Here is a 25,469-nt window from a genome sequence, read left to right on the forward strand (position 1 = left end):
GATGAGATAAGAAACAGGGTAATAGGGGTGTAAGGGGTAATATACAGGTTTAGATATGAAATTGAGGTAATAAGGGAGAATGTGGGCTAATGTAAAGGGTTAGATGGGGAAAGGGGGGCAATAAGGGAAGATTTGGGGTAATATACAGGGTTAGAGAAGAAAGGGGGGTAATAGGGGCGTAATAGTAAATGGGGGGGTAATATACAGGGTTAGATAGTAAATTGGTGTAATAAGGGAACATATGGGGTAATATACAGGTTTAGATGTGAAATTGGGGTAATAAGTGAAATTGTGGGGTAATATACAGGTTTAGATGTGAAATTGGGGTAATAAGTTAAATTGTGGGGTAATATACAGGGTTAGATAGAAAAGGGGGTAATATACAGGGTTAGATAGTAAATTGGGGTAATAAGCGAACATGTAGGGGTTAGATAGAAAAGGGGGGTAATATACAGGTTTAGATATGAAATTGGGATAATAAGGGAAATATGGTTGAATATACAGGTTTAGATCGGATAAACTGGGAAAAATCCAGCATATTGCCAATTGCCGATAACATGTCTCCTGGTTTATTCCTCCCAAACCCAATTGACACGAGTCGGCTCATTTCCATAACTCTGCACAGTGGTCACAGGCTTTATCACACTAAGTATTGCTCCACTGATTGACCCACTAATTCATTGCTGGTGCACTTTTCCTCACTATATAGGACAGAATGCAATTACTCCAAATTTCCCACATTTTTATATGTCATAACTCCCTGATCAGAATTCCAAAATCTCTATTCAGAACCATGGACAACATACAGTCTACATTTGACTTTGCCAAAGAAAAAAAAAGCACATAGATTCTCTTTAACAAAATTTAAAGCCCCAGTTACAGAGGTGGGTGATGGGATACCCAGACCTATACCTGTTATTACCTAGCAGGCCAACTGTTCTATATTCACTGGTGGTTTAATCATGACCCTAACAAACCCATTCTCTTGCCACAAACCTCCTTGTCTGGATCAATGGAAACCCTCAAATATATTCTATTCAGAAAAATAGCGGATATCCCTACCAAACATACAATAATCATCACCCCATGTGAAGCTTGGAGGAGTGCAGGGGCGTAACTACAGAGGAAGCAGACCCTGCGGCTGCAGGGGGCCCAGGTGGTATAGGGGGCCCCCATGCGGCCCTAATTAATGAGCAATTTCAATATAAATTGTTAAAACAGGACAACCTCTGAGTGTTTTTGGGGCCTATTATAAATTTGCTGTGGGGCCCAGTAACATCTAGTTACGCCACTGGAGGAGTGTATTGGATATTTGCTGGCTGAGACCACCAATACTGTCACCTGGGCCCCTGCTATGGGGTAACTCCCACCTCTCTAGATTGTTCACTTATGTGAAGTGGCAACACATAAATATCAAGAGTCTCGGGGATGCTGCCCCCGACAATACATTATTTTATTTTTAAATAAATATTCCCCTGGTTACTATGGGTCATTGTCTCTGTGCTGTTACCTACAGTTCTGTGAGGAGTTCAAGGAGAAAAGCCCACTGTGTGTTCCCTGTGGCCTGCAGCTGTCCAACAAGAGCCAGTCCCCATTCATCAGACACTTCGGCCTGCACATCTTGGAGCATGTTATAAAGTAAGGAGCAGCATCTCTCCCCCATCTTTGCTTTCCCTTCCTGCTATACCAGAGGTTACTTGATTCATAGGAAAGACCCAAATGTATATAGCTAGAAGGCAGCTAGGCTGGGGGGGGGTCTATGTAGGTTAGGGGGTAAGGGTTTTTTAACTTTCGGGTTTAGTTATTCTTTAAAGGGCCAGTGCATGTCCTGCACTAACATGAGTGCAATCAACAGGGCTTGATATGAACACACTTTTTGCCTATTGTTTTAAAGGGGTTGTTCACCTTCAAACATGTTATTTCTTGTGAACAATCTAAAACCAACTGAATTGAAAAAAATACTTTTTACAATTACTACTCATTTTCTATGTGTGACCGTTTTTCTAATATTAAAGTCTAAGTCTAATTTTGCACCTTGTAAAGCAGCTCTGGGGATGGGGGTCGCCAACCCTGTAAACCAGTGATCCCCAACCAGTATCTCATGAGTAACATGTTGCTCTCCAACCCCTTAGATGTTGCCCTCAGTGTCCTCAAAGCAGGTGCTATTTTTTGAATGCCAGACTTGGAAGCAAATTTTGGTTGTATAAAATCTAAATATAGTGCAAATTAGAGCCTCCTGTAGACTGCCAGTTCATTTAGGGGCTGCCAAGTAGCCAATCAGAGCCCTCATTTGGCACCCATGAGACTTTTTCATACTTGCTTTGCTCCCCAACTCTTTTTACATTTGAATGTGGCTCACAGGTAAAAAAAAAAAAAAAAAAAAAGGTTGGGGACCCCTGCTGTAAATTGTTCTAAATTGATACATTTAATTGATACATTTCTTATCTTTGTCCCTGCTGAGCAGAATCCCTGGGTTTCATTACAGGCAGCTGTTAGAATTGATACAATTGTTGCTAAAACTCCAGAGATGCTGCTGAGAAATGTATCAACTAAATGTTGTAAAATTGTAACCGTTTAGAGTCTGCACCTAAATTTAGTGGGCTGCCAGACTGAAACACCAGAGACGGACATTAAAGGAGACATATAGGATTAATGAAAAAACCCTAATTTTGTTGGCAATTATAAGTAATATGTGGTGTTGCTTTTAAATGGTGCTAACAATTATTATCTTTAAAAATAGCCCCTTTATTGGAGCTCCCTATAGATGTTCTCTGGTCCCTGTCTGTGTTTTAAATGAGGGGTGGGCGTGTCCTAACAGTCCCTGCCAGAAGCACAGTAGGAGGGGGACAGCCAATCACAACCCTGCAGGTACACAAGCACAGACAGGCTTCAGTTCCCTATCAGGTCCTGCTAGCTGCTGATTGGTTCCTGTCCTACAGTGCATTGAGCTCAGAGCCTGCAGCTCCCCTGCACAGCCTGGGTATTCAGGGAGCAGGAAGTAGAAGAGAAGGGCGGGATTTTTTAGGGTTTTTAGCAGAAATATTCAACAAATCAGCCTGAAACGCTACTTTTTAAGCACAATTCTTCTATATCTAAATGAGTATAACGCACTGGTACATTCTTATTTTTTTACACCAAATGTCTCCTTTGAACTTCGATTTTAGAAAAATGGTAAAAAATGGAAAGTCATTGAAAAAAGTCTTTATTTCTGGTGAACAATCTGAAAACAACTCAACCAAACAGATTTTTTTTCACTTTCCAAACACTTTTTCATTTATTTCTTGAACTAAACAACGCAATTGAACAAAAACTATTTTTTTCTCATCCTAACACTAGGCAAAAGTATGTTCAGCACAAGCCCTGTTTACTGCACTCCTATTGCACAAGGGGGTGTACTTATGCTTTAAAGAAATTGTTCAGTGTAAAAATAAAAACTGGGTAAATAAATAGGCTATGCAAAATAAAAAATGTATCTAATATAGTTAGTTAGCCAAAAATGTAATGTATAAAAGCTGGAGTGACTGGATGTCTAACATAATAGCCAGAACACTACTTCCTGCCTTGCAGCTCTCTTGCTTTCCACTGATTGGTTACCAGGCAGTAATCAGTGACTTGAGGGGGGGGGCACATGGGCCATAACTGTTGCTTTTGAATCAGAGCTGAATGCTGAGGATCAATTGCAAACTCACTGAACAGTTATGTCCCATAAGGTCGCTGACTATAACTCTGTGTTATAGTCAGAGAGCTGAAAAGCAGGAAGTAGTGTTCTGGCTATTATGTTACACATCCAGTCACTCCAGCCTTTATACATTACATTTTTGGCTAACTATATCAGATACATTATTTTATTTTGCACAGTTTTTATTTTAACACTGAGCTGTTCCTTTAATGGGTTAGAGGCTAGTGCTCCCTGCATATCCGTGGCTGGTGGAGGGGCCGGTGGTTTCCTGTATGAGGCAGAGCGTGTTACAGGAGAGCAGTTTACATGTTGTTGCACAGCTGAATGCGTTTCCTCGATTACAACAGATGAACCAGGTTGCATGTGGGTCTCCCACCCAATAATGTTCCATTGGTGTAACAGTAACCAGTGTATATTTATATGCACCCTGTGAAGTGGCTTCCTGCAGCATTAGAAACACTTTGTGGCATTTGTTTTCTAAATCGAAGTCTGTAGGAAACGAAACTACTGAGTTTTTTTTTTTTTTTTCTGCACCTGACGTGGTTACCTTCCTCCTCTCTCTGCCCTGGCCTTGTGGTTTTACTGGCTGCCGTCGTGAAGATTCTTTGAGAGCCACATACACTCTACATTGGACCCACACTCGGGCAGCAACGATAAGGGGCAGATTTTTTTAAGGGTCGAATTTTTTTATGGTCAAAACTTTCAAATTCTATTTGAGTTTTTAAAAAAAATTCTAATTCGATTTTCAAGATCTATCATGCCTGCTAAATTGCTGTTTAAGTCAATGGGAAACATCCAGGGATGAATTTGGAGTTGTTTGCAGCCTTCCTGACATTTGAGTTTTTTTTCGGGGGGAAAAACTTGGATCGAGTTTTTAAAATTCCGGTCATCCTAGTTTATAAAATTAGATTTAATTAATACATTTCGATTGGTCGAATCTATGGCAGTTTTTAAAAACTCGTATGAATTCGAAATTCGACCTTTGATAAATGTGCCTCCCAGTGTATTGGAATCTCTCTAAGCAGAGTTTTATTATAAACGAATATTTATATATATTATTTGCATTTAATGGAAACATCCACATGTCAAAATCAACATATAACCACATTCTGCGTCTTGTAGGTCATATTGTTGCATCAGGACATGATCCAATCTCCAACGTTGCTTCTGGCCTGCCTTTTGGCTTTTAAGCAGTTTAATGCCTTTTTGTTGTGTCTCCATTTTGAAGCTGGGGACAGTGACCCTACTAACCGAAAACAAGATGAATTTTAAAGCTACATTGATAGTGTTTCTTTTTTCCTCTCGCCGTCCTCTTGTGTGACTGCTTCGGGGTTTGCTTTGTTAGAGTAATGAGACGGTTCCAGTTTAAATGGCTCAACTTTATAGAGTTTGATGGAGGGCGGAGTGGGATGAGATTCTTGCTGAGCTCCTGTGATGTACCTTACCTTCCCCTTTCTTTTCTGCTTTCCTATTGTCTTCTGTGCACTGATTCATTTGCACTACCCAAGGGGAAGGCCTCTCCTCCTGCTTTCCATTGCTTAGTGCATTTATCTGCTAGTTCATCTCTAGTCAATGTGCCTATTATGAATACCCATTACTGTTACTATATGGAGTTAGCTTGGCTCATTGTTGCAGAGGGAGTGGGAACAATAAGATCTTTGTGCTGTGGGGATGTTCTGCTTCTCACAGAAAGACTTTGCTACCCTCCCCACAGGTTTCGGTGGAATGACATGGCTCCAGAGAACAAGGTTTGTCTGAAGGACAGTGTGATGGATCTCATTTCTCATGTAAGTGTCAATGGGCTGGTAACTATGACCACTGTAGACACACCACATAGAAATTGGCAAGTGCTAGAGGGGTTACGCTAGGATTGATTGGCCACATCTGCACCTGTTTACTTTGATGACCATGGTAGCTATTGGTTTGTATTGCCCGCTTCTGAGAATCACTTTGTAATTCTGTTTGGTGTTGTTGCTATGCAGGGTATTCGAACCATCCTGGAGGAGGAAAGCCACATTAAGGATATGATGGCTCGCATCGTTGTGGAGATGATCAAGAGAGAGTGGCCCCAGCATTGGCCAGACATGCTGAATGAACTAGATTCCCTCACCAGAGTTGGGGTAAGGTACACTTTGCACAATATTGTTCTGGCACTATGTCACAGTGTTGTGTGTCATATTAATGTATAAATAAATTGGTGGTGTCTAGTATAAACTACTAACTAAGCGTTCATACATTCAACTGTGCTCTATAAACATGCTAGTCCCTAACCCAGGGGTCCCCAACCTTTTTAACCCGTGAGCCACATTCAAATGTAAAACAAGTTGGGGAGCAACACAAGCATGAAAAAGTCCCCTGGGGTGACAAATAAGTGCTGTGATTGGCTATTTGGTAGCCCCTATGTGGACTGGCAGCCTACAAGAGGCTCTCTCTGGCACTATACTTAGTTTTTATGCAATTAAAATTAGCTTTCAAGATTAAAATTCAAAAATAAGCACCTGCTTTGAGGACACCGAGAGCAACATCCAAGGGGTTGGAGAGCAACATGTTGCTCACGAGCTACTGGTTGGGGATCACTGCCCTAACCTAACTGTGTCTTCTGACTTACCTTTCTGCAGGCCCAGTGCACATTCTCACAAAATAGATGCCATAAAACAGGGTACTACAGCGCAGTTTGCCAAGCTTTTAAATGCGGTGATGCTTCTTTCCACTTGACCTCACCGCTGCTCTTTAATGTAACCATATATTCAAGACAACGAGGAGAGCAATCTGAAAGTAGATAATCTGCTACAAAGTGTTTTATTTCAGACTACCAAACACAACATTTGTCGGGCTTCACACTTGATAAACGGGATGCGAGGGCCGAAACATGTTAGGTAGTCTGAAATAAAACACTTTGTATAAGATTATCTGATTTTGGATTGCTCTCCTCATTGTCTTGAATATATATATTCTCACATAATAGTCCAGTCTTTACTCCCTTTGGCTTTACTGAGTGTAGCCCACTACTCACCAGTGCATTTTAACCCTGCTTCATAAGATATCACATTTCTGTATTCCTGATCAGGAGGCCCAGACGGAACTGGTGATGTTTATACTTTTGCGATTGGCTGAAGACGTTGTAACGTTCCAGAACCTGCCACCGCAACGCAGGAGAGACATCTTGACGACTATGACCCAGAACATGAATGTACTATTTGCGTTCATGTTAAACATCCTGCAGCAGAGTGTACAGCAGTACCAGCACCTGGTATGGATCTGAATCCCCTTCTTGACTACACCCCCAGTCATAAAGCCTAAAAATTCATAAGTTATAGTTATAAGAAGTAATCTAAAGAAGTTGTAAAAAATACTGATATTCATCAATATAAAAGTCAAACCTGAGAGCTGTAGTAAATTCCTTTCTGGTAATTCTACACAGTTTAAGGAATTGTAATTACTATTCCTATTATATTGTGTCAACGGTTTCACTTACTGTAGAGATCTGAGCACATCAGAACAACACATGTAGGTCTTTCTGGGTTTTGATTTTAACCATTAGTTTGACTGCCTGTGGGCAATAGTTCTGAGACACTATGGTCTCTGTATTGAGAATGTATCTAGGCCCATGGATTTGTGCTTCTCCCTAACAATTATTTTATGATTTCTTTTTTTCTTTTTCCTCCTAGAAAACGGACCCCACAAACAGCGAGAAGGTAAGGCCATTTCCCACAGGGCGATGATGGTATTACTCAGAAGCCAGCCTATGAATATCAAGCTTTGCGTTTTGTCTATAGAGAATATCTTCTGTTAAACCAGATAAGAACGTCAGTGCTCCTGTCATATCTCAATGACAGGGATTGCATGGTGCCCTCTCTAGAGGTTACTGATAGAGGTATAGAGTTGGAGAACTAGTCTCTAGCCTGTGCTTCTGCTCTTTCTATTCTCCTGTAAAACCCCTGGTTATGTTTCTTCACCGGCCCTGTGGTCTCCAAGTCTTGTTTGATCCACTACCTCTCTCTGGCTTCTCCCTACTGCTGTAGTTGTATGCTCCTCACCCTTTCTCTTTCAAGTTTTTCTTTGCCCAGGTCCTTGGCTTTTATGTCCATGCCATCATAGTTACTTTACTCCTCTCCCTTTCTTCCTTCAGGCTCTGCTGTCATGGCGGCTTCTCTCCCTTCTTTACCTTATACCCTGCTGAGGCTCTAATTCCTCTCTCAGTGGATCAGTTTACTATCTGCCTGTTTTTTCTGCTTCTGCCTCTCGATTCAGCTCATTTTTATTTGTTTTCCTTTTGTTGTTTCAGGCACAGGGCATGTGCCGCGTGGCAGTAGCTGCTCTCAATACATTGGCCGGATACATTGACTGGGTCACTATAAGCCACATAATGGCAGACAACTGCAAGCTTCTTGGTATGCTGTGTGTACTATTAAGTGAGCCCGAGCTACAGCTGGAGGCAGCCGAGTGTCTGCTCATTGCAGTCAGCAGGAAGGTGAGATACTAATCTCTCACAACACTTAAATACAAATTTCTTCCCAAACCACAGATATTAGCAACCTTCATAACTATGTTTGTGGAATTTTATCACACATCTAATAAGGTCTTGCCTAGTTCAGCCTTCCTGCCTCTGCCTCTGGATGTCTCCTGTGTTATGTTATGGTTATGGAACTTTAGGCAGGAAGGCTGATCCAGGCTGGGACCCAGATAGGGAAAGTAAATGGCTGTTCTATTTTTGAGTTCAACTTTAGTTGATCACTTTATGGACTTAAATATTAATCAGGTTGTGCTAATAATCTGGTTTGCACACAGGGAAAGATGGAGGATCGGATTCCACTCCTCATCTTATTTGGGGATGAAGCCATAGAATATATTTTATCTGTAGCACAGTAAGTGTAATCCATTCCCCTCCATGTTGGCCCTTTGTGGTTATGTTTACACTTTCCAGCCCCATTAATACACAACTATTCACCCCTCCCACTCCCCCAATTCTTGCCTATTACACCTCTATCTTGAACCCCCTCTACTTCCCTACTGCTCCACACCATCCTATTTTACATATTTTTTTTAAAAGATTTTCTTTAATGATTTTCAATTAACATAAGAGAAGAAAGAATGAAAAAAGACTATTTTACATATTTGACTGGAATCTTTAGCCCCCATTACTCCAGTCATTTTCTCATTAACCTGCCTACAAATCTACCTAATTTTTTCTATTTCCTATTCCCTCAACTCTCATACAATCATAATACTAAGCATGTTCTGAGTGTTGTAGTGATCTGTTAATAAGTCTTTCCCCACACAGAATGGCAGATACTGAGACTTTGGAAGAGAAACGCTACATTTTGCTAAAGAGGATTTGTCAGCTCATTTGTACTCTGGGCACCCAGATCTGTGCTCTGACTCAGGTAAGCTTCTTCCTACATTTAAGCCCCCACCAAAGTTTTTCCCATGTCTGCCATTAACACCATGCAAATCAGTACATTGATGCTGGTTGAGTTCAACCACAAAGTTAAGGGATATAGTGGATAAAGGGCCTAAAAGTGGTGTAAATAATGACAGCACTGGCACCTGTTGTTGTCGACAGGCTGCCTTTTGTAAAACAAAATATTGCTAAGTTTGAGAAAGGAGGTACCCAGTTGCAAATCTGACTACATGTTGTGATCCTTTGGGAACGTAGTCTCTATGAATGGAATTTCTGCAAAAAAAAATAAATAAATTGCCATTTCAAATCTTCCCTATTCTATTGTTTTTCCCTCCCCCAGAACCCTGACCTCAAAGTGAATGTCCCTGGGAACTTTAACAAATATCTTGAAACTCTTCTGAGCTTTACCCAACACCCAAGTCAGGTAAGTGTCTTTACTCAAAATAACTCAAAACAATATCTATGCCTCCCATTCAGAACTTATTCTTGTCCTCTACTCATGCAGTTTCTCACATCTTCTACAATGTTAACTTGGGGGACTCTCTTCAGACACGAAGTGTTGTCTCGTGATCCTCATCTTATAGCAGCCGTTCCTGATTTCCTACGAGCATCTATGGTCAGCATTGTGAGGGTGAGTCATAAGCATGGAGGGTAAGCTTGGCATTCCATTTTGGCCTATCCAGCAGCTTGCAGGGAACCTAATTTCAAAGGCTGGCATTAATTAGAATGTCCATTATGAATAATATCTTCTAATAAGAAAAATCTTGCCATATAATAGGTGGGGTTCCCTTCCAAAGATAACAGTCCCAGCTGCAAGTACTCCAAATTGGACTTCGAAAGTGATGAAGAATTTAACAACTTTTTCAACTGTGAGTTACTGGTGCCCAAACTTAGAGAAACTGTGGATGTAATTAGAGGACTAGCTAATGGCATTGCCTTTCGGAAGTGTATGATGTTGTAGCATCTTCAGGATTGCTAGGGGATCTATTTAGCAAGAGGTGTGATGTGACTGTTTATAATGTTTAGTTTGAGGCAGTTTGTAAAGTATCTGTTTTCCAGAGTCATTTGAGTTTGTTTTCCAGCATTCCGAGCCCTGTTGGGTGGTGTGGTAAGAGCCGCGTGCTACCTGGATCCAAAAACAGGATTCCGTATAGCTAAAGAGTGGCTGAGCTACCAACTGTCTGCTCCACTGGATCCTGGACCACATAATTGTATGTTTTGCTCAAAATATTAACCTAACATTTGTCCAGAATCCCTTGCTACTGTACTGCATTATTGAGATTATTCAGTTATATTTTAAAAACACTGCATTAACATTTTGTGATATAGTCTGCATTTGACCTGCAGGTTCCTCTGCTTTTCAGATAATCTTTGTATCGGCTGTCATGAAAAGCAAAGGGACTTCAAGTCCCAAAATACGGCAGAAGGCTTGAATGACTCTGCCAGCCTAAAGGTGGGAGATGGTCCCACGCTAAAGCATAAATAAAAGAAACCTATATTTTTATACCAAGGTCTTGTTATCAAAGCAAATGATTTGGGAATCATTGGATGTAAGTGAGAGAAACTCATTAAAGCTAATTTATTAAGATACATACGAAAATGCACTAGTGTAGTTGCTAGTACCAACCATTTACACTTAGTATTATAAAAAAAAAAATGGTCAAATACAAAGTAATTGGGAAAAGTCTTTAGTTCCAGTGAACTATCTGAAACCAACTGAACTTTAAACGTTTTGGAAGGTGAACAACATCTTTAAAATTTACTGAAATAGTGTTCTGTGTGTCCCAGCAGCTAAGCCTGGAGAAACTCCGTGCAGCATGCTGTCTACTTCCTTCTTGCAGTGGGAAGCCATGACCTTCTTCTGTGAGTGTGTCATCAGCCAGTACTTCCGAGTTGTGCCCAAAGAGGTAAGGTCAATCAAAAAATCTAAATAAAAAAACATAAAAATCAAAGATCAGTGGGAAGTTATGGCTTTCTGTTTGTTCTGAGAAGCACCATTTACCCCAAGTGTGGTTTTTAAACCATTTTTAAATTCATGTAGATATTTCTGATGGAAGTAGTAAGAGCCAAGTCTATTTTGTTTCTATTGTTACTGGCTTAGTTTCAGCTTTTCCTAAGCAGCCATTGTCTCTCTGGCTTTTTGCACTATGCCAGCAATTTGCCTAAACACAAGCAGAAAAAGCCCACTAATTTACTCTTATTCTGTGCTGATATAACATAAAATCGTTACTAGCATAGGTATTCCCCTGTTCTAAGCAAAATTTGGCAGGAGCAGCCTCCTGGGCTTGCTCACAGCTTGAAAGTCTCTTTAGTTCATGGAGTTCGAAGTAACAACCGTTGGTGAGAAGGCATTGGTTGTGTTTTTGTAAAGACAAGGTTATTTTATTAAACTCTGGGTAAAATTTGCTCAAGCTACTCAACAGGAGTATGTTTACTGTATGTAACCTTGTGATATTTGAAAGGAGGCACAGGCTTTGAGGAGAAAATTGGGAAGATGTGTGGTGATGGATCTAAGCTAATGACTGATGTCACCATCTTGTGCAGGAGCTTCCAGTAACAGAGGGTATGGGTCTTCTTCAGCAAGTCCTAAATTATGAGACCATGGATCCACTCATTCTGTCCTTTGTCCTCACCAATCTATCCTCCCTTATCCCCTTCATCAGCTATATGAGCTCCTACATGCCTCCCGTGCTGTCCAAGGTGAGTGGAACCTGCTTTTTATTCTGTAGCTTGCAAGGAAGAGCTGTCAAGTTTAATGATGCAGCGTTCAAAGTCTTAGTCCTCTTTGGTTAAATGCTGATACGCAAATAATTCATTAAAAGGGCACTTTTGTTTGGGGGGGGGGGGGTTACATTTGCATTAGCTCCCCCTGAAACCTTCTTTGATTACTTGTACCTATTACTCTTGCACAATGCTCTGATTTACTGTACTCCTTTCTTATCTGCTTTTTCCCCATGGTCAGGAAAGGTGTGTGAATCCAGTAAGACCCTCAGGTCATGACTCTCACAGCTTCTCTCTTTTCTTCCCTTTCTTGTAGCTTCTGGATGCAATTTCATTTCAACTTCCTGGGGACACTAAGGTATGAAACAGTCAATTGGATCCACATATGTCGCTTCTTGAGTAGAAATAAAAATAATAGTAAAAGCTCATGTGTGTCATGAAGCTGTGCTAGGGTGTCAGATTATCAGTGTTTGGGTTTAGAAAAGAATGCAAGGACAGTTTTCAGTTTGGGATTATAGGAGTTTGCAGGGACAGTTTGTATATAAGCTTGGTAGGATGGCTATGAACATTTAACTGTTTCCTAACCTGCAGATATGAGCTAGTGTCCATCCCATCCCAATGTAAACATGCTCCACATTACCTGCACAGATGCCTAGAGCAGTGATCCCCAACCAGCGGCTCAGGAGCAACATGTTACTCACCAACCTCTTGGATGTTGCTTCCAGTGGCCTCAAAGCAGGTGCTTATTTTTTAAATTCTTGGCTTGAAGGCAAATTCTGGTTGCATAAAAACCAGGTGTACTGCCTAACAGAGCCTTCTGTATGCTGCCTGTCCACATAGGGTTGCCAAACTGTTGATCATAGCATTTATTTGGCACCCCCAGGATTTTTTCTTTCATGTTTGTGGTGCTCCCCAAATTTGAATGCTGCTCACGTGTATGGGGAATCTTGTTCTGGATAGTGGCAACAATATTGGTGTTTGTGACTTTGATAGATCTATTCAGATTCATTTCTCTAAATGTCAGCTGAATTGTGGGCTCTGTGTGTTATGCAGCCTGTCCTTTCAATGCAGATATTGGGGGTTTAATCCTGGACACTCCTGTTAGTAGCACAAGTGCTAATTCTTTCTTGCAGCTTATTTCTAAGGATCACAATGACTCCTGATAGCCGTTTGATATGAGATATTCCCCAAAGAACAAAGCTGTTATTTTAGGTTGTTGTTCAGGGAGTGTATGGAGTCATTCCCTAGGGTGTCTGGGGAGGACTTTTCCTCCTTGCAACTCTTTGTTGCTAAGAGCCGAGTCCTCAGATTGTGGCAGCCAACATTACCCTCATTGGATGTTCTTTCTACTATGAACAAAGCAGAACTTGCACACAGATAAAGCACAGGGTACATGCATTTACTATAACCAGACAAACAGGGTTCCTCTCATCTCTGTGCCACTTCTGCTTGATCTGGGTTCTCTTGCAGTGAAGCTACACCCAGAAGAGTATTTGAGCTGTTTCTTTCCTGCTCCTGATTAAAGGAACAGTAACATCAAAAATCTTTTTAAAACCATGTGTTCGTATAGAACGAAATAAAAACACCAAGACCAATTAAACTTTAAAATAGAAAAGCCTTTATTAAGAAATAACTTACAGAAACTCTCATCCTCTACAGAAAAGGCGACATGACGACGATCCATCGTGCGGCGCTTGATTTCTTCTCCCATATTCTACTGACAGCGTGTAGAAAGAGGGATCTGTACAGAACCAGTGAGTCCCTGAACTCCATGCTCCCCAGTCTGCTCCCAGTTTCCAGCCCAGTCAATAAGTATGCCGCAGCTCCAGGGAGAGGTTTCCAGCTGCTGTTGTATCCTGAGCGCTTGTTACTCCTGCAGCGCCGACATTGCCTTCTACACGCTGTCGGTAGAATATGGGAGAAGAAATCGAGCTCCGCACGATGGATCGTCGTTGCCATGTCACCTTTTCTGTAGAGGACAGGAAGCGGAGTTTCTTTAAGTTATTTCTTAATAAAGGCTTTTCTATTTTAAAGTTTAATTTGTCTTGGTGTTTTTATTTCGTTCTATACTAACGAATTTTCTTAAAAAAATGTTTTTATGTTACTGTTCCTTTAAATCCATGCTCTTCTTATCTGCAACATTTCCCCTGCTGTATGCTAGGCAGGTAATTAAGTGGCACAGACTCATGGGATCCCTATGACACTATGAAGTAGATGTACTACTGAGGCTACGTCTCTCTAATATGAGGCTTGTTGCACACCTTTTAGTGTTGTTTGCCTCCTTGCACAGTCCAGAGCAATGGTGCTTCAATTGGTCAGGAACCCTAACCTGTTTATATCTGTGTGCCTTGCCGGGTAATCACTCACCAATGGATAATAATTTGTGGTTCGCTCTGCATGCCACATTTATGGACCTTTGTCTGTATTTTTATTATTCTTTGCCTATATCCGGGGGCATTATTCTCCATATCAGTGGAGGTGCTGGATTTATTGGATTTTGGTCCCTTTTTTGACCTTGTTACTGGTACTCTCTAGTTCTAAGTGGATCTGTTTTTCTCCTTTTTTTTTCTCCCACTTTGCAGTGATTCCCTTCTATTCTAGTCATCTCTCTCTTTTATTTGGAAAACTACTTTATGGGGAAATATGCTATGGGTTGTGCTACAGCAGGGTTCGCCATCCTTTTTCACCCATGAGCCACATTCAAATGTAAAAAGAGTTGGGGATCAACACAAGCATAAAAAAAGTTTATGGGGATGCAAAATAAGAGCTGTGATTGGCTATTTGCTATCTTATGTGGACTGGTAGCCTACACTTGGTTTTAATGCAACCAAAACCCTTAATTCAAAAATAAGCACCTGCTTTGAGGCCTCTGGCAGCAACATCCAAGAGGTTGAGTAGCATGCCACTGGTTGGAGATCACTGTGCTGTGAGTGACAGTTTTATCCTGCACCCAGTGTTGTTCATGCTTAAACCCAGCAGGTGTCTGCTCTGCCCATATATCACCTAGTAAAGTAGGGTTTATCAAAATGTTTACCACAGTGTTTTTCTTACTGTATGGAAATTGCTTTTGCAGGTGTCTAAGTCCCGTGGAGTGATGAATGTCCGCCGACATGCCAACTCCTCCCTAATCAAGGTCTGCAGGGATTACCCAGAGCTAGTATTGGTGAGTGCCTTGCTGGGGGTTATGGTCTGTTTCTCAGTACCACCTTTTCTTGTAATACAATGTAATGTAGAATCACTTAGTAGTTGTTCTATTGCCAAGAGTGTTACACTGTTCTCTAGTTGCCCTCCTATCGGTACAGACATTAGGGTTTTGTCTTCATTTATGACTGGTGGACAGAAAACTGATGACCCCTGGTCCCAGGCTCCAACTAGTAATGAATTCTGGGAAATGCCCCGTGAGCCATAACATTTAAAGTAAAGTGGGCCAGGGAAGCTGGGGGCCACCAAATGGGAACTGCTGTTGCCTAGGAGGTAGAAGACCGCCTTCAAAATTTAAAAGGTACGTTTTCTCTGAACACCAATGTTTCTCTAACCTAATTGGGGGACAAAGGCACCATGGGATGAAGATCCTGCAGCTTGGAGAGTGGACATTAAGATGTTAAAGGTGACTCCTCCTCCTGCTCTGGGCTTCATCCCCTGCCTCCTCCTACCATCTCCAGTTTGTTTAGTGTCCTCGGAAGGAGAACACATGGACAAATGGTAGCAGGAGCAAGTGGTCAGAACTGCAGTGGAGACCATGCCACACTGGGGCCAGGAAGTACCTGTCTCCAGTGCCTCATCAGCCAGACATTTTCTGCATAATAATAATAAAAAAAAAGGATATGCCCTTTTACCTTCCTGCTCTTCGGAGGCTGCAGGCACAGCTCCCTTATCCCTGAGGCTTCCCGCTCCTCAGAGGACCGCACCAGCCTGGACTCATGGGCAAAGGATATTCTGGCTGACACGGTAAGGAATCCTTCCCTACCCCTCACCCTCAGGCGCGCGGCACTGCGCTCTCTTTCCCAGCATTGCGCACCCCCAGCCTTACCCGCAGTTTTTCACTTCACTGCACTATGGCCCTAGACGGTGACTTTATTCCCCTGCCCCATCGGTTCAGAGTCTCCCGCGCACTAGGCCACGCCTCTGCTGCCATCTCGACACGGTCATAGGCGCCATCTCACTGCACGGCAGACCTTACAGGAGATCAGGCACGCGGCTCTGCAGGGCTCCCTTACCTACAAAACCCAGGCAAGTTATTATTCTCACCACATGGCTAGTAACAGGGGGACAGTACTGACAGCACAGTTAACCCTTCAGTTTCTCTTCAGGAGGAGCGGTATCCCAGATCATGGCACTTCTGCCTCTGCTCTTCCTCTTACCATCTGCGCCTTTTTTCTAGCAGGGGCTACACACCCATTAGCTTACCTGCTATAGGGATAGGGGGGGCTATATACTGTAGATATTACATATATCGCCACATAAGGGGTTCTATATAGCTTGTCCTTCCAGCACATGGCAACCATGGTAGCCTACTTTGCCTGTACAGGCTGCAAGGCAAAATACCCTGCTGCTTCCGCTGACCCGGTTTGTGAGGCATGTAGATCCACCCTCACTCCTAGCCCCACTCCCAATAGCCTCCAGTCTCAAGACCGCACCCTGTTACCATCTCCTCACATAGCCTCCACTTCACAGGGGGGTTCGAACTGATGAATGCGCTATCCTTGTCACTGCTTGGCTTACAGAAGCTAGCCAGCATACCTGAAACCTTGGACAAGGTCCTAGACCGACTGTCTAATCCAGCTAAGTTCGTGGAAAAGCGCACAGCGGCATCTAAACGGCCTCCAGACACCTGATGAGGAAGGACAGGTCCTATCAAATAATGATTCTGAACGAGACACTGATCCAGATTCCGAGCTTCCCAGAACACATGGGGAAGTGGAGGGTCTCATACAGGCAGTCCTTAAAACCCTTAATATTGAGGAGACGGCCTTGGCCGCAGAGACCGGAAAGAACATTTTCAAGAGACAGAAAAAGACAGCCTGCGTCTTTCCAGCCTATGAACATTTAGACAAAATTGTTAAATCTCAATGGACACCTGATTATAAGGTACAGACTTCCAAACGTTTTTTACAGGCTTATCCATTCCCACCGGATTGCACAGAGCTGTGGTCCTCTCCTCCAGCGGTCGATTCGCCAGTGTCCAGACTATCAAAGACTACCACCATCCCGGTAGCTGACGCTGCCTTCAAGGACTTTATTGACGAGATTAGAGGGATTCTTAGACCAATTTTTGCCATTTCCTGGGTAGCCAAAGCAATGGAAGTCTGGGTGGAACAGGTGGCACAACTGCTGGGTTCCGACGACCCATCGATCTGTTATTGTCTCAGATAGTGGACGCTACAGCCTACATCTGTGACGCTTCACTGGACGCGGCAAAGCTTGTTGCCAGGGCCTCTGTACAATCAATAGCGGCACGCAGATTTCTCTGGCTCAAGACTTGGTCTGCTGACCTTACTTCTAAGAGATCCCTAGTCAGTCTACCCTTTCAAGGAAAACAGCTCTTCAGGGCATAACTCGACAAGATTATATCTCAGGCGACTGGGGGTAAGAGCACCCTACTCCCACAGAGCAAGCCCAAGAGACCCCCGTTTAAACGACGATCCTTTTTTCGTCCCTTCCGTCAAAGGCAGAGGCAAAAGAGACAGAGAAATCCAGCTCAGGTTTCTGACAAAGATATCATAACAAAGTCCTCCTTGCAGAATTTTCGTATCCAGACTACCACAGGGAGAACCCAAGAGGAAAGCCTTTCTAGGAGTCGTCCACGGCCTGGCAAAGGGATATTATTCAAACCTTTTCATCGTGCCCAAAAAAGACTGTTCATACAGACCAGTGCTAGACCTAAAGAACCTCAACCTTTTCATCAAGACCTGCCACTTCAAGATGGAATCTAACCAGTCAGTCCTGATGTATGTTGAGGATCACGAAATGTTGACAGTGATAGATCTAAGGGATGCCTATCTGCACATCCCCATTCACCAAAATCACGACAGATTCCTGAGGTTCTATGTAGCAGGGAACCATTGGCAGTTTGTGGCACTACCATTTGGCCTGTCATCTGCCCCTCGCGTCTTTACGAAGTTAATGGCGGCAGCATTATCGGGACATAAGGGTAATCCCTTACTTGGACGACCTATTCATGAAAGCTCCTTGTTTAGAGACAGCCCAAGAGCACACAACACAGGTGCTACAGCTATTGACTCATATGGGGTGGTTGGTCAACTACCACAAATCCAACCTGATCCCAGCACAGACTATAGAATACCTGGTAATAATCCTGAACTCCAGAAGGGAAAGAGCGTTCCTTCCAACGGCAAAAGATACATATCCTACAAAGCCGTATAGAACTCCTAAGAAAAAGCAACTCTGTTTCCCTTCAGAGGAGAGATCCAAAGAAATTAGACGGAGAGATACTGATTCCAGAACAAGTCAAAATCTCACTCCACTGGTGGCTTCAACCCCACAGGATGACGTCAGGAAAGCCATTTCCAAACCACTCCTGGACAATGGTTACAACAGACGCCAGTCTATGAGCCTGGGTAGTAGTGTTGAACCAGAAAACAGTCCAAGGACTTTGGAATTAAGCGGAAACACTCCTCCCGATCAACCTCCTAGAACTCGGAGCAATACGGTACTCCCTGGTACACTGGACAGAGTGCCTAAAGGTAAAACCTGTGCGGATCCAGTCAGACAATGTGACAGCAGTAGTCTATATAAATCACCAGGGAGGCACCAGAAGCCTAGCAGCATTGGCAGAAGCATGGTCAATCCTAGGTTGGGCAGAGGAGAATGTTCCAGCAATATCGACTGTATACCAGCCAGGGGTAGACAACTGGATAGCAGACTATCTAAGCAGAGAAACATAGATCCAGGAGAATGGAGCCTAAACCCAGAGGTGTTCCAAATGTTAGTGAACAAGTGGGGCCTTCCAGAAGTGGACTTAATGGCATCGCGGTACAAACACAAAGTCCAAAGGTTCATAGCAAGAAGTATCGACCCTCAAGCATGGGCGGTAGACACCCTGGTGATTCCATGGGTCTTCTCCCTAGCCTACGTCTTTCCACCCCTGGCACTACTACCTACAGGATGCTTACCTGCCCATCTACCCAGAGTCCTCAACATTGCTCAGGTTTCCCATCAAAGACTGCCACTGTCAATTGACTTTGTACTGCTCCATGGGTATTCACCAAAGTACTTACCCAATAGTAGCCTATCTGAGATCCCTTGGAATACATGTAATTCCCATAAAACAAACCTTCTGATCTGCAACACAAGCAACCAAAGACACTCACTCCTACAAGTGCTGACCCCCAATCCTAACTCGCATGTTGGGAAGAGGACCCCACAGTTTAGTTCTTCAGAGGTGTTGCCTAGGACTAGACCAATTCTAAGGGCAGTGGCCAACGGGGAGATTTGTCGCCCACGTTTATTTATTCATGACTGTGGGTGCGAAAAATCTCCGAAAAATACCTCTCCACTGGAAATAACTGAAATAGTCGGCAGTAAAACCTCCCGCAAGGGAGAGTGAAGTTTCCTCCCTCTTGAGAACAAAGAAATGTTTTGGTTTTACACTGGCGACTTTAATTATTAAAAATGGGGGAGGCATTTTGTGGAGATTTGTTGCGCGCAATAAAAATGCACGACTGCTGGTAACAAATCTCCCCTTAGGCTGTGGTAGTACAATGAAAAGACACATTATGCTTCACAACCTAAAGGTATACCAACCCTATCAAAGGTAAGGTGTGTTTTTTTTTGATTTTTTTTTTTTTTACTTCACCTAATGTCTGCGCTGATGGGAGGGTCTCTAGAGAAAAGAGGAATATGATTTTTTTTTTTTATAAGCCCAAACTGTGAGTGCAGTAAGTTCTACACAGGTTGATTTAGTATGAGCCATGGAAACTCTACTGTCGCTACTTTGTCTCCACCAACTACCGTATATACTAGAGTATAAGCCGAGTTTTTCAGCCCCCAAAATATGCTGAAAAACTCTACCTCGGCTTATACTCGGGTCAAGCGCAAAAACGGTCGCCGGCGTCCAAGAATAGTCGCCGGCGTCCAAGAATAGTCGCCGGCGTCCAAGAATAGTCTCCAAGAATAGTCGCCGGCATTCAAGAATGGTCGTCGGCGTCCAAAAACAAGACGCCGGCAACTCCAATGGGAGCAGAAACCCTAAATTTTTTGATTGAAACTTACCAGAAGCTGCTGCATTTCTCACCCTAGGCTTATACTCCACTTATACTCGAGTCAATAAGCCTTCCCAGTTTTTGGAGGTAAAATTAGGTACCACGGCTTATACTCGAGTATATACGGTAAGCTTTCCAAAAGAAATGAGAGCTGGAAGTTTATCCAGGGGATATACACAGTAGGAGGGACCAGGAGTTTTCTGTCCTGCCTCCAGCGGTGAATGAAGACAAAACCTGAAGCATGCACTGATTGTTTTGGCCTTCGAGAACCTACGAGCCCAAAATCCCTTTTCTCTCCTTGCCCCATACAACTTCTCTAACCTGTCTGTTGCATAGAGTATTCCAAACCAAGCATGATGTTCTTTAGTCTGTGATATTCAACCCCTTTGTGGTTCAATGGGTAAAATGTTGTCTTCTCTGTATTCAACTCATGTCTCCTTTCCCTCACAGCCTCACTTTGAGCAATTGCATGCCCGCATCAAAGCTATGTTGGGGGAGGAGCAGCTTCTCACACAGATGGGGAAATGTGCCTTGATGGAGGCTCTTATTTTGGTCAGCAACCAATTCAAAAACTACGACAAGCAGCGAGCCTTTCTGGAGGAATTGGTGAGTCCACTGGTTTCCATGTGGATCTCAGAGGAAACACAGAGGTTTGTATTGTCCACAATGTTTTTCTCCTAATATTAGTGACGTTTATGGGTCAGTGCCTCCTAGGCCCAAAATGTACCAACGGCCATCACATGTATATGGGTGGTCTTCTAGGAGCCATTGTTTAATCATTTTAGCCATGTTCCATTCTTGTTACTTGTGCAGAGCATTTTCTGGTCCCAATGAGTTTATTTCCTTTGTGGGAGCTGATATACTGGCAAGTCAGCAGGAAGAGGAAGATCGAGGTGGACCCAATCGCTCCCAGGTTAGTCTGTCATACAATGTGTCACCACCAAGGTTGAGTGATTAATTGTTGACCTGTTTCCATATAATGCAGTTTTGTTCTGTTAGTGATAATATATTTAGAAAAGCCTGGCAAAGGTACCAACATGAACTCCCGTGATACTTACAGTGAGCCTTCATACAGGTCATAGCCTTATAATTTACAGAAAGGCTCATATAATTATATATGTTTGTTACCATATAAAGACATAGGCTGCAGGCTGAGCTATATACTTGGAATTTAATTGCTCTTGTATCATGTAGGATATAGAAGTCACTGAGAGGTTATATGGCCATATGAAGGTGCAAGTCTGCAGGTGGAATTATACAGGGATCTAGAAAGGCACAAGACTGCAGGCTGAGGAACTACACCAAGAAAGTTAGACCGAGAAGGAGAAGTAAATTGAAACAATAGGACTAGGACAAACCTATAAGTGTTGCAATGTGACTATATTTTAAGGTGCCCATACACAGGCAGATTGAAGCTGCCTATTTGGGTCCTTTCGACCGATTTGGTAGACTATTTGCCCCTGTATGTGGCCCTCCGACAGGCATCCTCGATTGATATGTGGCCAAAAATCAGCCAGAACTTGGGGCAGGCTTGGTTTTTCGTATCCCCTTCATTGTAACTCAGTCATTTAGCCTAAGGCCAAACTATTGCATTACCACAGTATCGCCCACCCAAGGTGGGCCTGTCAGGGGAAAGATTCCGTCGTTTAACAACTTTGTCAAACAAGTGAACCTTACAGTGTATAGCCATCTTTAGTTACAGTGTCTCGTAAACAGTAGCCACTGCAGGAAACCACGTATGTCTGTTCATTGATTGGGTCAGATTAAAGTTTCTTGTTTACACAATCTAAGAAGATTTTTTTTTTTATTTGCTGAACCCTAATTTCTGTTCCTGCTCTCCAACAGCTCGGTCTTTGCACTTTCACATTGTTAGCAATGGTGAAACGATCGCAGTGGCCAACTGATCTTGAGGAAGCCAAAGCTGGGGGATTCCTTATCGGCTATAACCCAAGTGGTGCGCCTTTGTTCCGCAACCCATGTGCTGGGATACTGCTTAAAGTCTTGGACAGTCTGCTAGCACTAATCAGGTGTGTGCGTGTGGTCCTGGCCACTCTCTCTGACTTTCCCTTGACTGCTCCTCCCCCCCCCCCCCCAACCCAAATTCCTTTGGTCCCTGGGCTATAGGTCCATGTACAAGCACCTGCTACTGACCGCTGTTTCTTTTTTTTTTTTTTTTTTTTTTCAAGGACAATGAACAGCCTTTACCTACCAGAAGTCATGAGTAAAATGGGTGATACTTTTTGCAAGTCCTTAAATATGCTGGAAATGGATAAGAAAATCCTCACGGGTAAGTGTCTGAACAGGCATATCTTCCTGGCTCTGTACCAACTTCTCCTAAGTACTCTGATGGTGTGCGCACTCTAAATAGCACGTACTTGTCTTCTGTAAGTCTTTGTACCTTAATGACCCTGCCTCCAAAACTCTTTACTCCTCCTTAGGCTCCAGCCAACCAACCATAGAAGACTATGATTTTCCTGTTAAGACCATTTTGAGCAGGATACAGGTCTTCTTTGCCTCGCTCTTTGATAGCTGGTGAGTGTTAATGTTGTTTTTGTTAAGTCGCTCCTCTTTCAGGTGGAATCCTGCCCCACTTGCACTGCAGCTTTTCCAACTGTCTTAGGAGAATCTGCTGTATGTTTTGTTTATTTATAGAGTTTTCGCATCAGATTCATTTGTTTTTTGCTTCTATTCTAAGGATGTTATTTCCTCTTTCCCACCCTCTTGCATTATATGATTTGTGCTTGTTTTCAGCCACCATATTCTGGGAAACTGTGGGCCCTCCATACCACATGAATTCTACTCCATTCCTAACATGACCTCTCATCTGCTCAGCTCTGTGTTCACCAACCTGGACAATGTACCGGATTACAGGCTACGAATAATACTGCATATCCTTTGGTATAGATATACTGATTGAGACAGAGCACTCCATGAAGACTGAGAGCATTATGACGGCAGGAGGGTGTCCCTGCTGGCTAGGAAGGTTAGACAGACTAGAAGAGAGCAATGTCTGCTTGCTGGGAGGGTAACACAGAATAGAGAAGAGCACTTCCTACTTGCTTGAAAGGTTATATGGACTGCAGGAGGGTACCCCTTTGTGTGACTAAAGGTTATACTGACTGCATGAGAGCACCTCCTTGTGGCTAGGAAAGCTTTTTACAGACTGGAGAAGTGCACCCAGTATGCTTCCAAGCATGGTCAGAAATAGGTAAATTGCTTTATTTGAATCTGGGAATAATTCCATGGATGCCTGTGATTCTTCTTAACCAGTCTGTGTACGTGTCTTTGTGAAGCCATTCATCATTTCCTGTCCTCCAGAGAAGTACGAAAGCCTGGTCTGTCCAATCCTAGGACCTCTTCTTGTTTATCTTCACCAGGTAGGAGATGCCAGGCTGCATCCTCAGCCATCCTAATCAAATAGGAGGATTCCCTCTTCCGCTAAAAAAGAACATTTGTTTCAGGAGGAAATCTCCCTTCACTTTTTATGGGCATCCCCAGTGTTAATATGCAGTGGACACCCCTTTCCAAATCTATTCTATGGAAAGGCGGAATGGAGATTCTGCAATGTTGGTTGTCATGTTGACATAACATTAAAGGGGAACTATCTCGAAAATGAAAATCTAATATAAGCTTCCTCATACTGAAATACAATCAACTAAAAATTCTGCATTGTTTCTGAAATAATCAATTTAATATTTACTATTCCTCTCTCAGCATCTGTTTCTCTTCATTCTCTCTTCATGCAGCAGTTGGGTGTCCGATGTTCATTGACAGTTAGATCCAATATATTTTATAGGGGGGCTCCTTTCCAAGCAGATGAATTAGAGCTCACTCAAATAGCTAATTCCAGTACAAACAAAATCTAACAAAATAACTGCCTTTTGCACAAATCCTGCATGTAGAGAGACATGATGTCTGGTGATTTTAATAGTGAGCTCTAATACATCTTCTAGGCAAAAGGAGACCCCTATAAGATATATTGGATCATTCACCTGACACCCAACTCCTGAATGAAGTCAGAATGAAAAGAAACAGATGCTTAGAGAGGAACAGTAAATATAAACGTGATTATTTCAGAAACAATGCAGACTTTTTAATTGATTGAAACTAATATCCAGGCTGCTGGTGTATCTGTCTTGTCTTGCAGAGACTGTCCCGTAAGTGGCTGTCTATCAACCAGAGAACTACAGTGAGGTAAGGATGGTGGTGATTTCCTATTTATGGTCTAACCTTACTGACAGCCAGTGATGGGTTCTGATTGGCTAGAGGTTATAAGAGAACTGTGGTCTACTTGCAGTGAGGAGGACTACACAGAGGAAGACAGTGAGTCCCAAGAGGTACTTGAGGAGCAACTAGCAAGGGTGCTGACCCGGGAAGTGGTGGATTTGATTGGTGCGTCTTACTCACTCTTGTTTTGTGAATTATTAGGCTTTTGACCAACCCATTGGCTAACTGGGGCACACACATTTTCTTATTATACTCTCATTTAATAACTTCATTATGATTACCCCATCAGCTGATTTAATGCTCCTTGCCCAGTTGCCCATCTTCTCATGAGCTCCCATTTTGTTCTTGTTCAATAGGTGCCTGTGTGTTTCTTTCATGTGCCCTATCTCATTTCACTAATCTGCAGCCCTCTGCGGTTCTGACTGCCTTCCTTCTCTTAACATCTTCTTTTGCAGGTTCTTGTTGTATAGCCAGAAAAGGCGTGGATTTTTGTGCATCCACTGCAGATGTTGGACACAGTGCTGGACAGGCAGATGGGGATGGTAAGGAGTCATACTGTAGAATGGGCATGGGGCAGACATGACTATTCAGACATCTACCTGTATTATTGCGTATATATGAATTTTCTCTTCTATATGATGCTTTATCGGGCACCCTCTCTCTTGCAGATGAAGAAATGATGGCAACTGAGGCTGTTGTACCTGGAACCATTGAACTCACAGAACTGGGACAATTTCTGGTTGGCAATGAGGTGAGGGGTTCTAGATGTAGGCTGAGGAGCTAGAGGTAGGGTTCTGGATCTGGGATATTAGGTGGACAAGAAGCTAAAGTAGTAACCAAGTGGTTAGTGTGTGAGTCCACATGCCTGTTCATCCATTTGGATTGTGGAATATGAATGGGGAACCTTCTTTATTATAGAAATAAGAAGGTATAAGGAAGGAGGCGCTGGACAGTGTGTGGAGGAGATACATAGCATGTTAGACTGTGATTGGTGGAAGAGCTTGTGCTGCTGCCATGCTTTTTGAGCATGGTGGCAAATGTCCTGGAACAACCAGCAAGGATTTTTCTTGAATATTAACTGAAAATCTGAAGATATGTGAAGGGAAATAGAGCAACATTAGATTATTTACCTTCTTTTTATCCAAGAAAGTATTTAATCTTGCTATGGTTACTACAAGTAATGGGCCCCCACAGTTTCATGTGCATTTTATTTTCTTTC

General features: G+C 42.8%; 1 protein-coding gene across 2 annotated transcripts in view; it reads left to right on the plus strand.

The window, feature by feature from the left end:
* The window catches only part of xpo5.S (exportin 5 S homeolog), a 29,739-nt gene that overhangs the window by 559 nt on the left and 3,711 nt on the right, over positions 1–25,469 (plus strand). The window contains exons 2-28 of one of the 2 annotated variants that reach the window (XM_018264878.2): positions 1,517–1,638; positions 5,394–5,466; positions 5,662–5,799; positions 6,747–6,929; positions 7,348–7,374; positions 7,965–8,150; positions 8,468–8,544; positions 8,961–9,063; positions 9,421–9,504; positions 9,586–9,711; positions 9,859–9,949; positions 10,163–10,291; positions 10,869–10,987; positions 11,625–11,780; positions 12,118–12,159; positions 14,875–14,964; positions 20,474–20,673; positions 20,837–20,936; positions 21,869–22,050; positions 22,210–22,310; positions 22,462–22,555; positions 22,775–22,911; positions 23,303–23,400; positions 24,171–24,217; positions 24,321–24,415; positions 24,706–24,792; positions 24,919–25,001. In XM_018264878.2, coding sequence (XP_018120367.1) covers positions 1,517–1,638; positions 5,394–5,466; positions 5,662–5,799; positions 6,747–6,929; positions 7,348–7,374; positions 7,965–8,150; positions 8,468–8,544; positions 8,961–9,063; positions 9,421–9,504; positions 9,586–9,711; positions 9,859–9,949; positions 10,163–10,291; positions 10,869–10,987; positions 11,625–11,780; positions 12,118–12,159; positions 14,875–14,964; positions 20,474–20,673; positions 20,837–20,936; positions 21,869–22,050; positions 22,210–22,310; positions 22,462–22,555; positions 22,775–22,911; positions 23,303–23,400; positions 24,171–24,217; positions 24,321–24,415; positions 24,706–24,792; positions 24,919–25,001 — 2,970 coding nt within the window. The remainder of the gene's footprint in view (positions 1–1,516; positions 1,639–5,393; positions 5,467–5,661; positions 5,800–6,746; positions 6,930–7,347; positions 7,375–7,964; positions 8,151–8,467; positions 8,545–8,960; positions 9,064–9,420; positions 9,505–9,585; positions 9,712–9,858; positions 9,950–10,162; positions 10,292–10,868; positions 10,988–11,624; positions 11,781–12,117; positions 12,160–14,874; positions 14,965–20,473; positions 20,674–20,836; positions 20,937–21,868; positions 22,051–22,209; positions 22,311–22,461; positions 22,556–22,774; positions 22,912–23,302; positions 23,401–24,170; positions 24,218–24,320; positions 24,416–24,705; positions 24,793–24,918; positions 25,002–25,469) is intronic. The other variant, XM_018264879.2, reaches the window with a different exon arrangement.

The sequence above is a fragment of the Xenopus laevis genome, chromosome 5S (genome assembly GCF_017654675.1).
Source record: "Xenopus laevis strain J_2021 chromosome 5S, Xenopus_laevis_v10.1, whole genome shotgun sequence".
NCBI lineage: Eukaryota > Metazoa > Chordata > Amphibia > Anura > Pipidae > Xenopus > Xenopus laevis.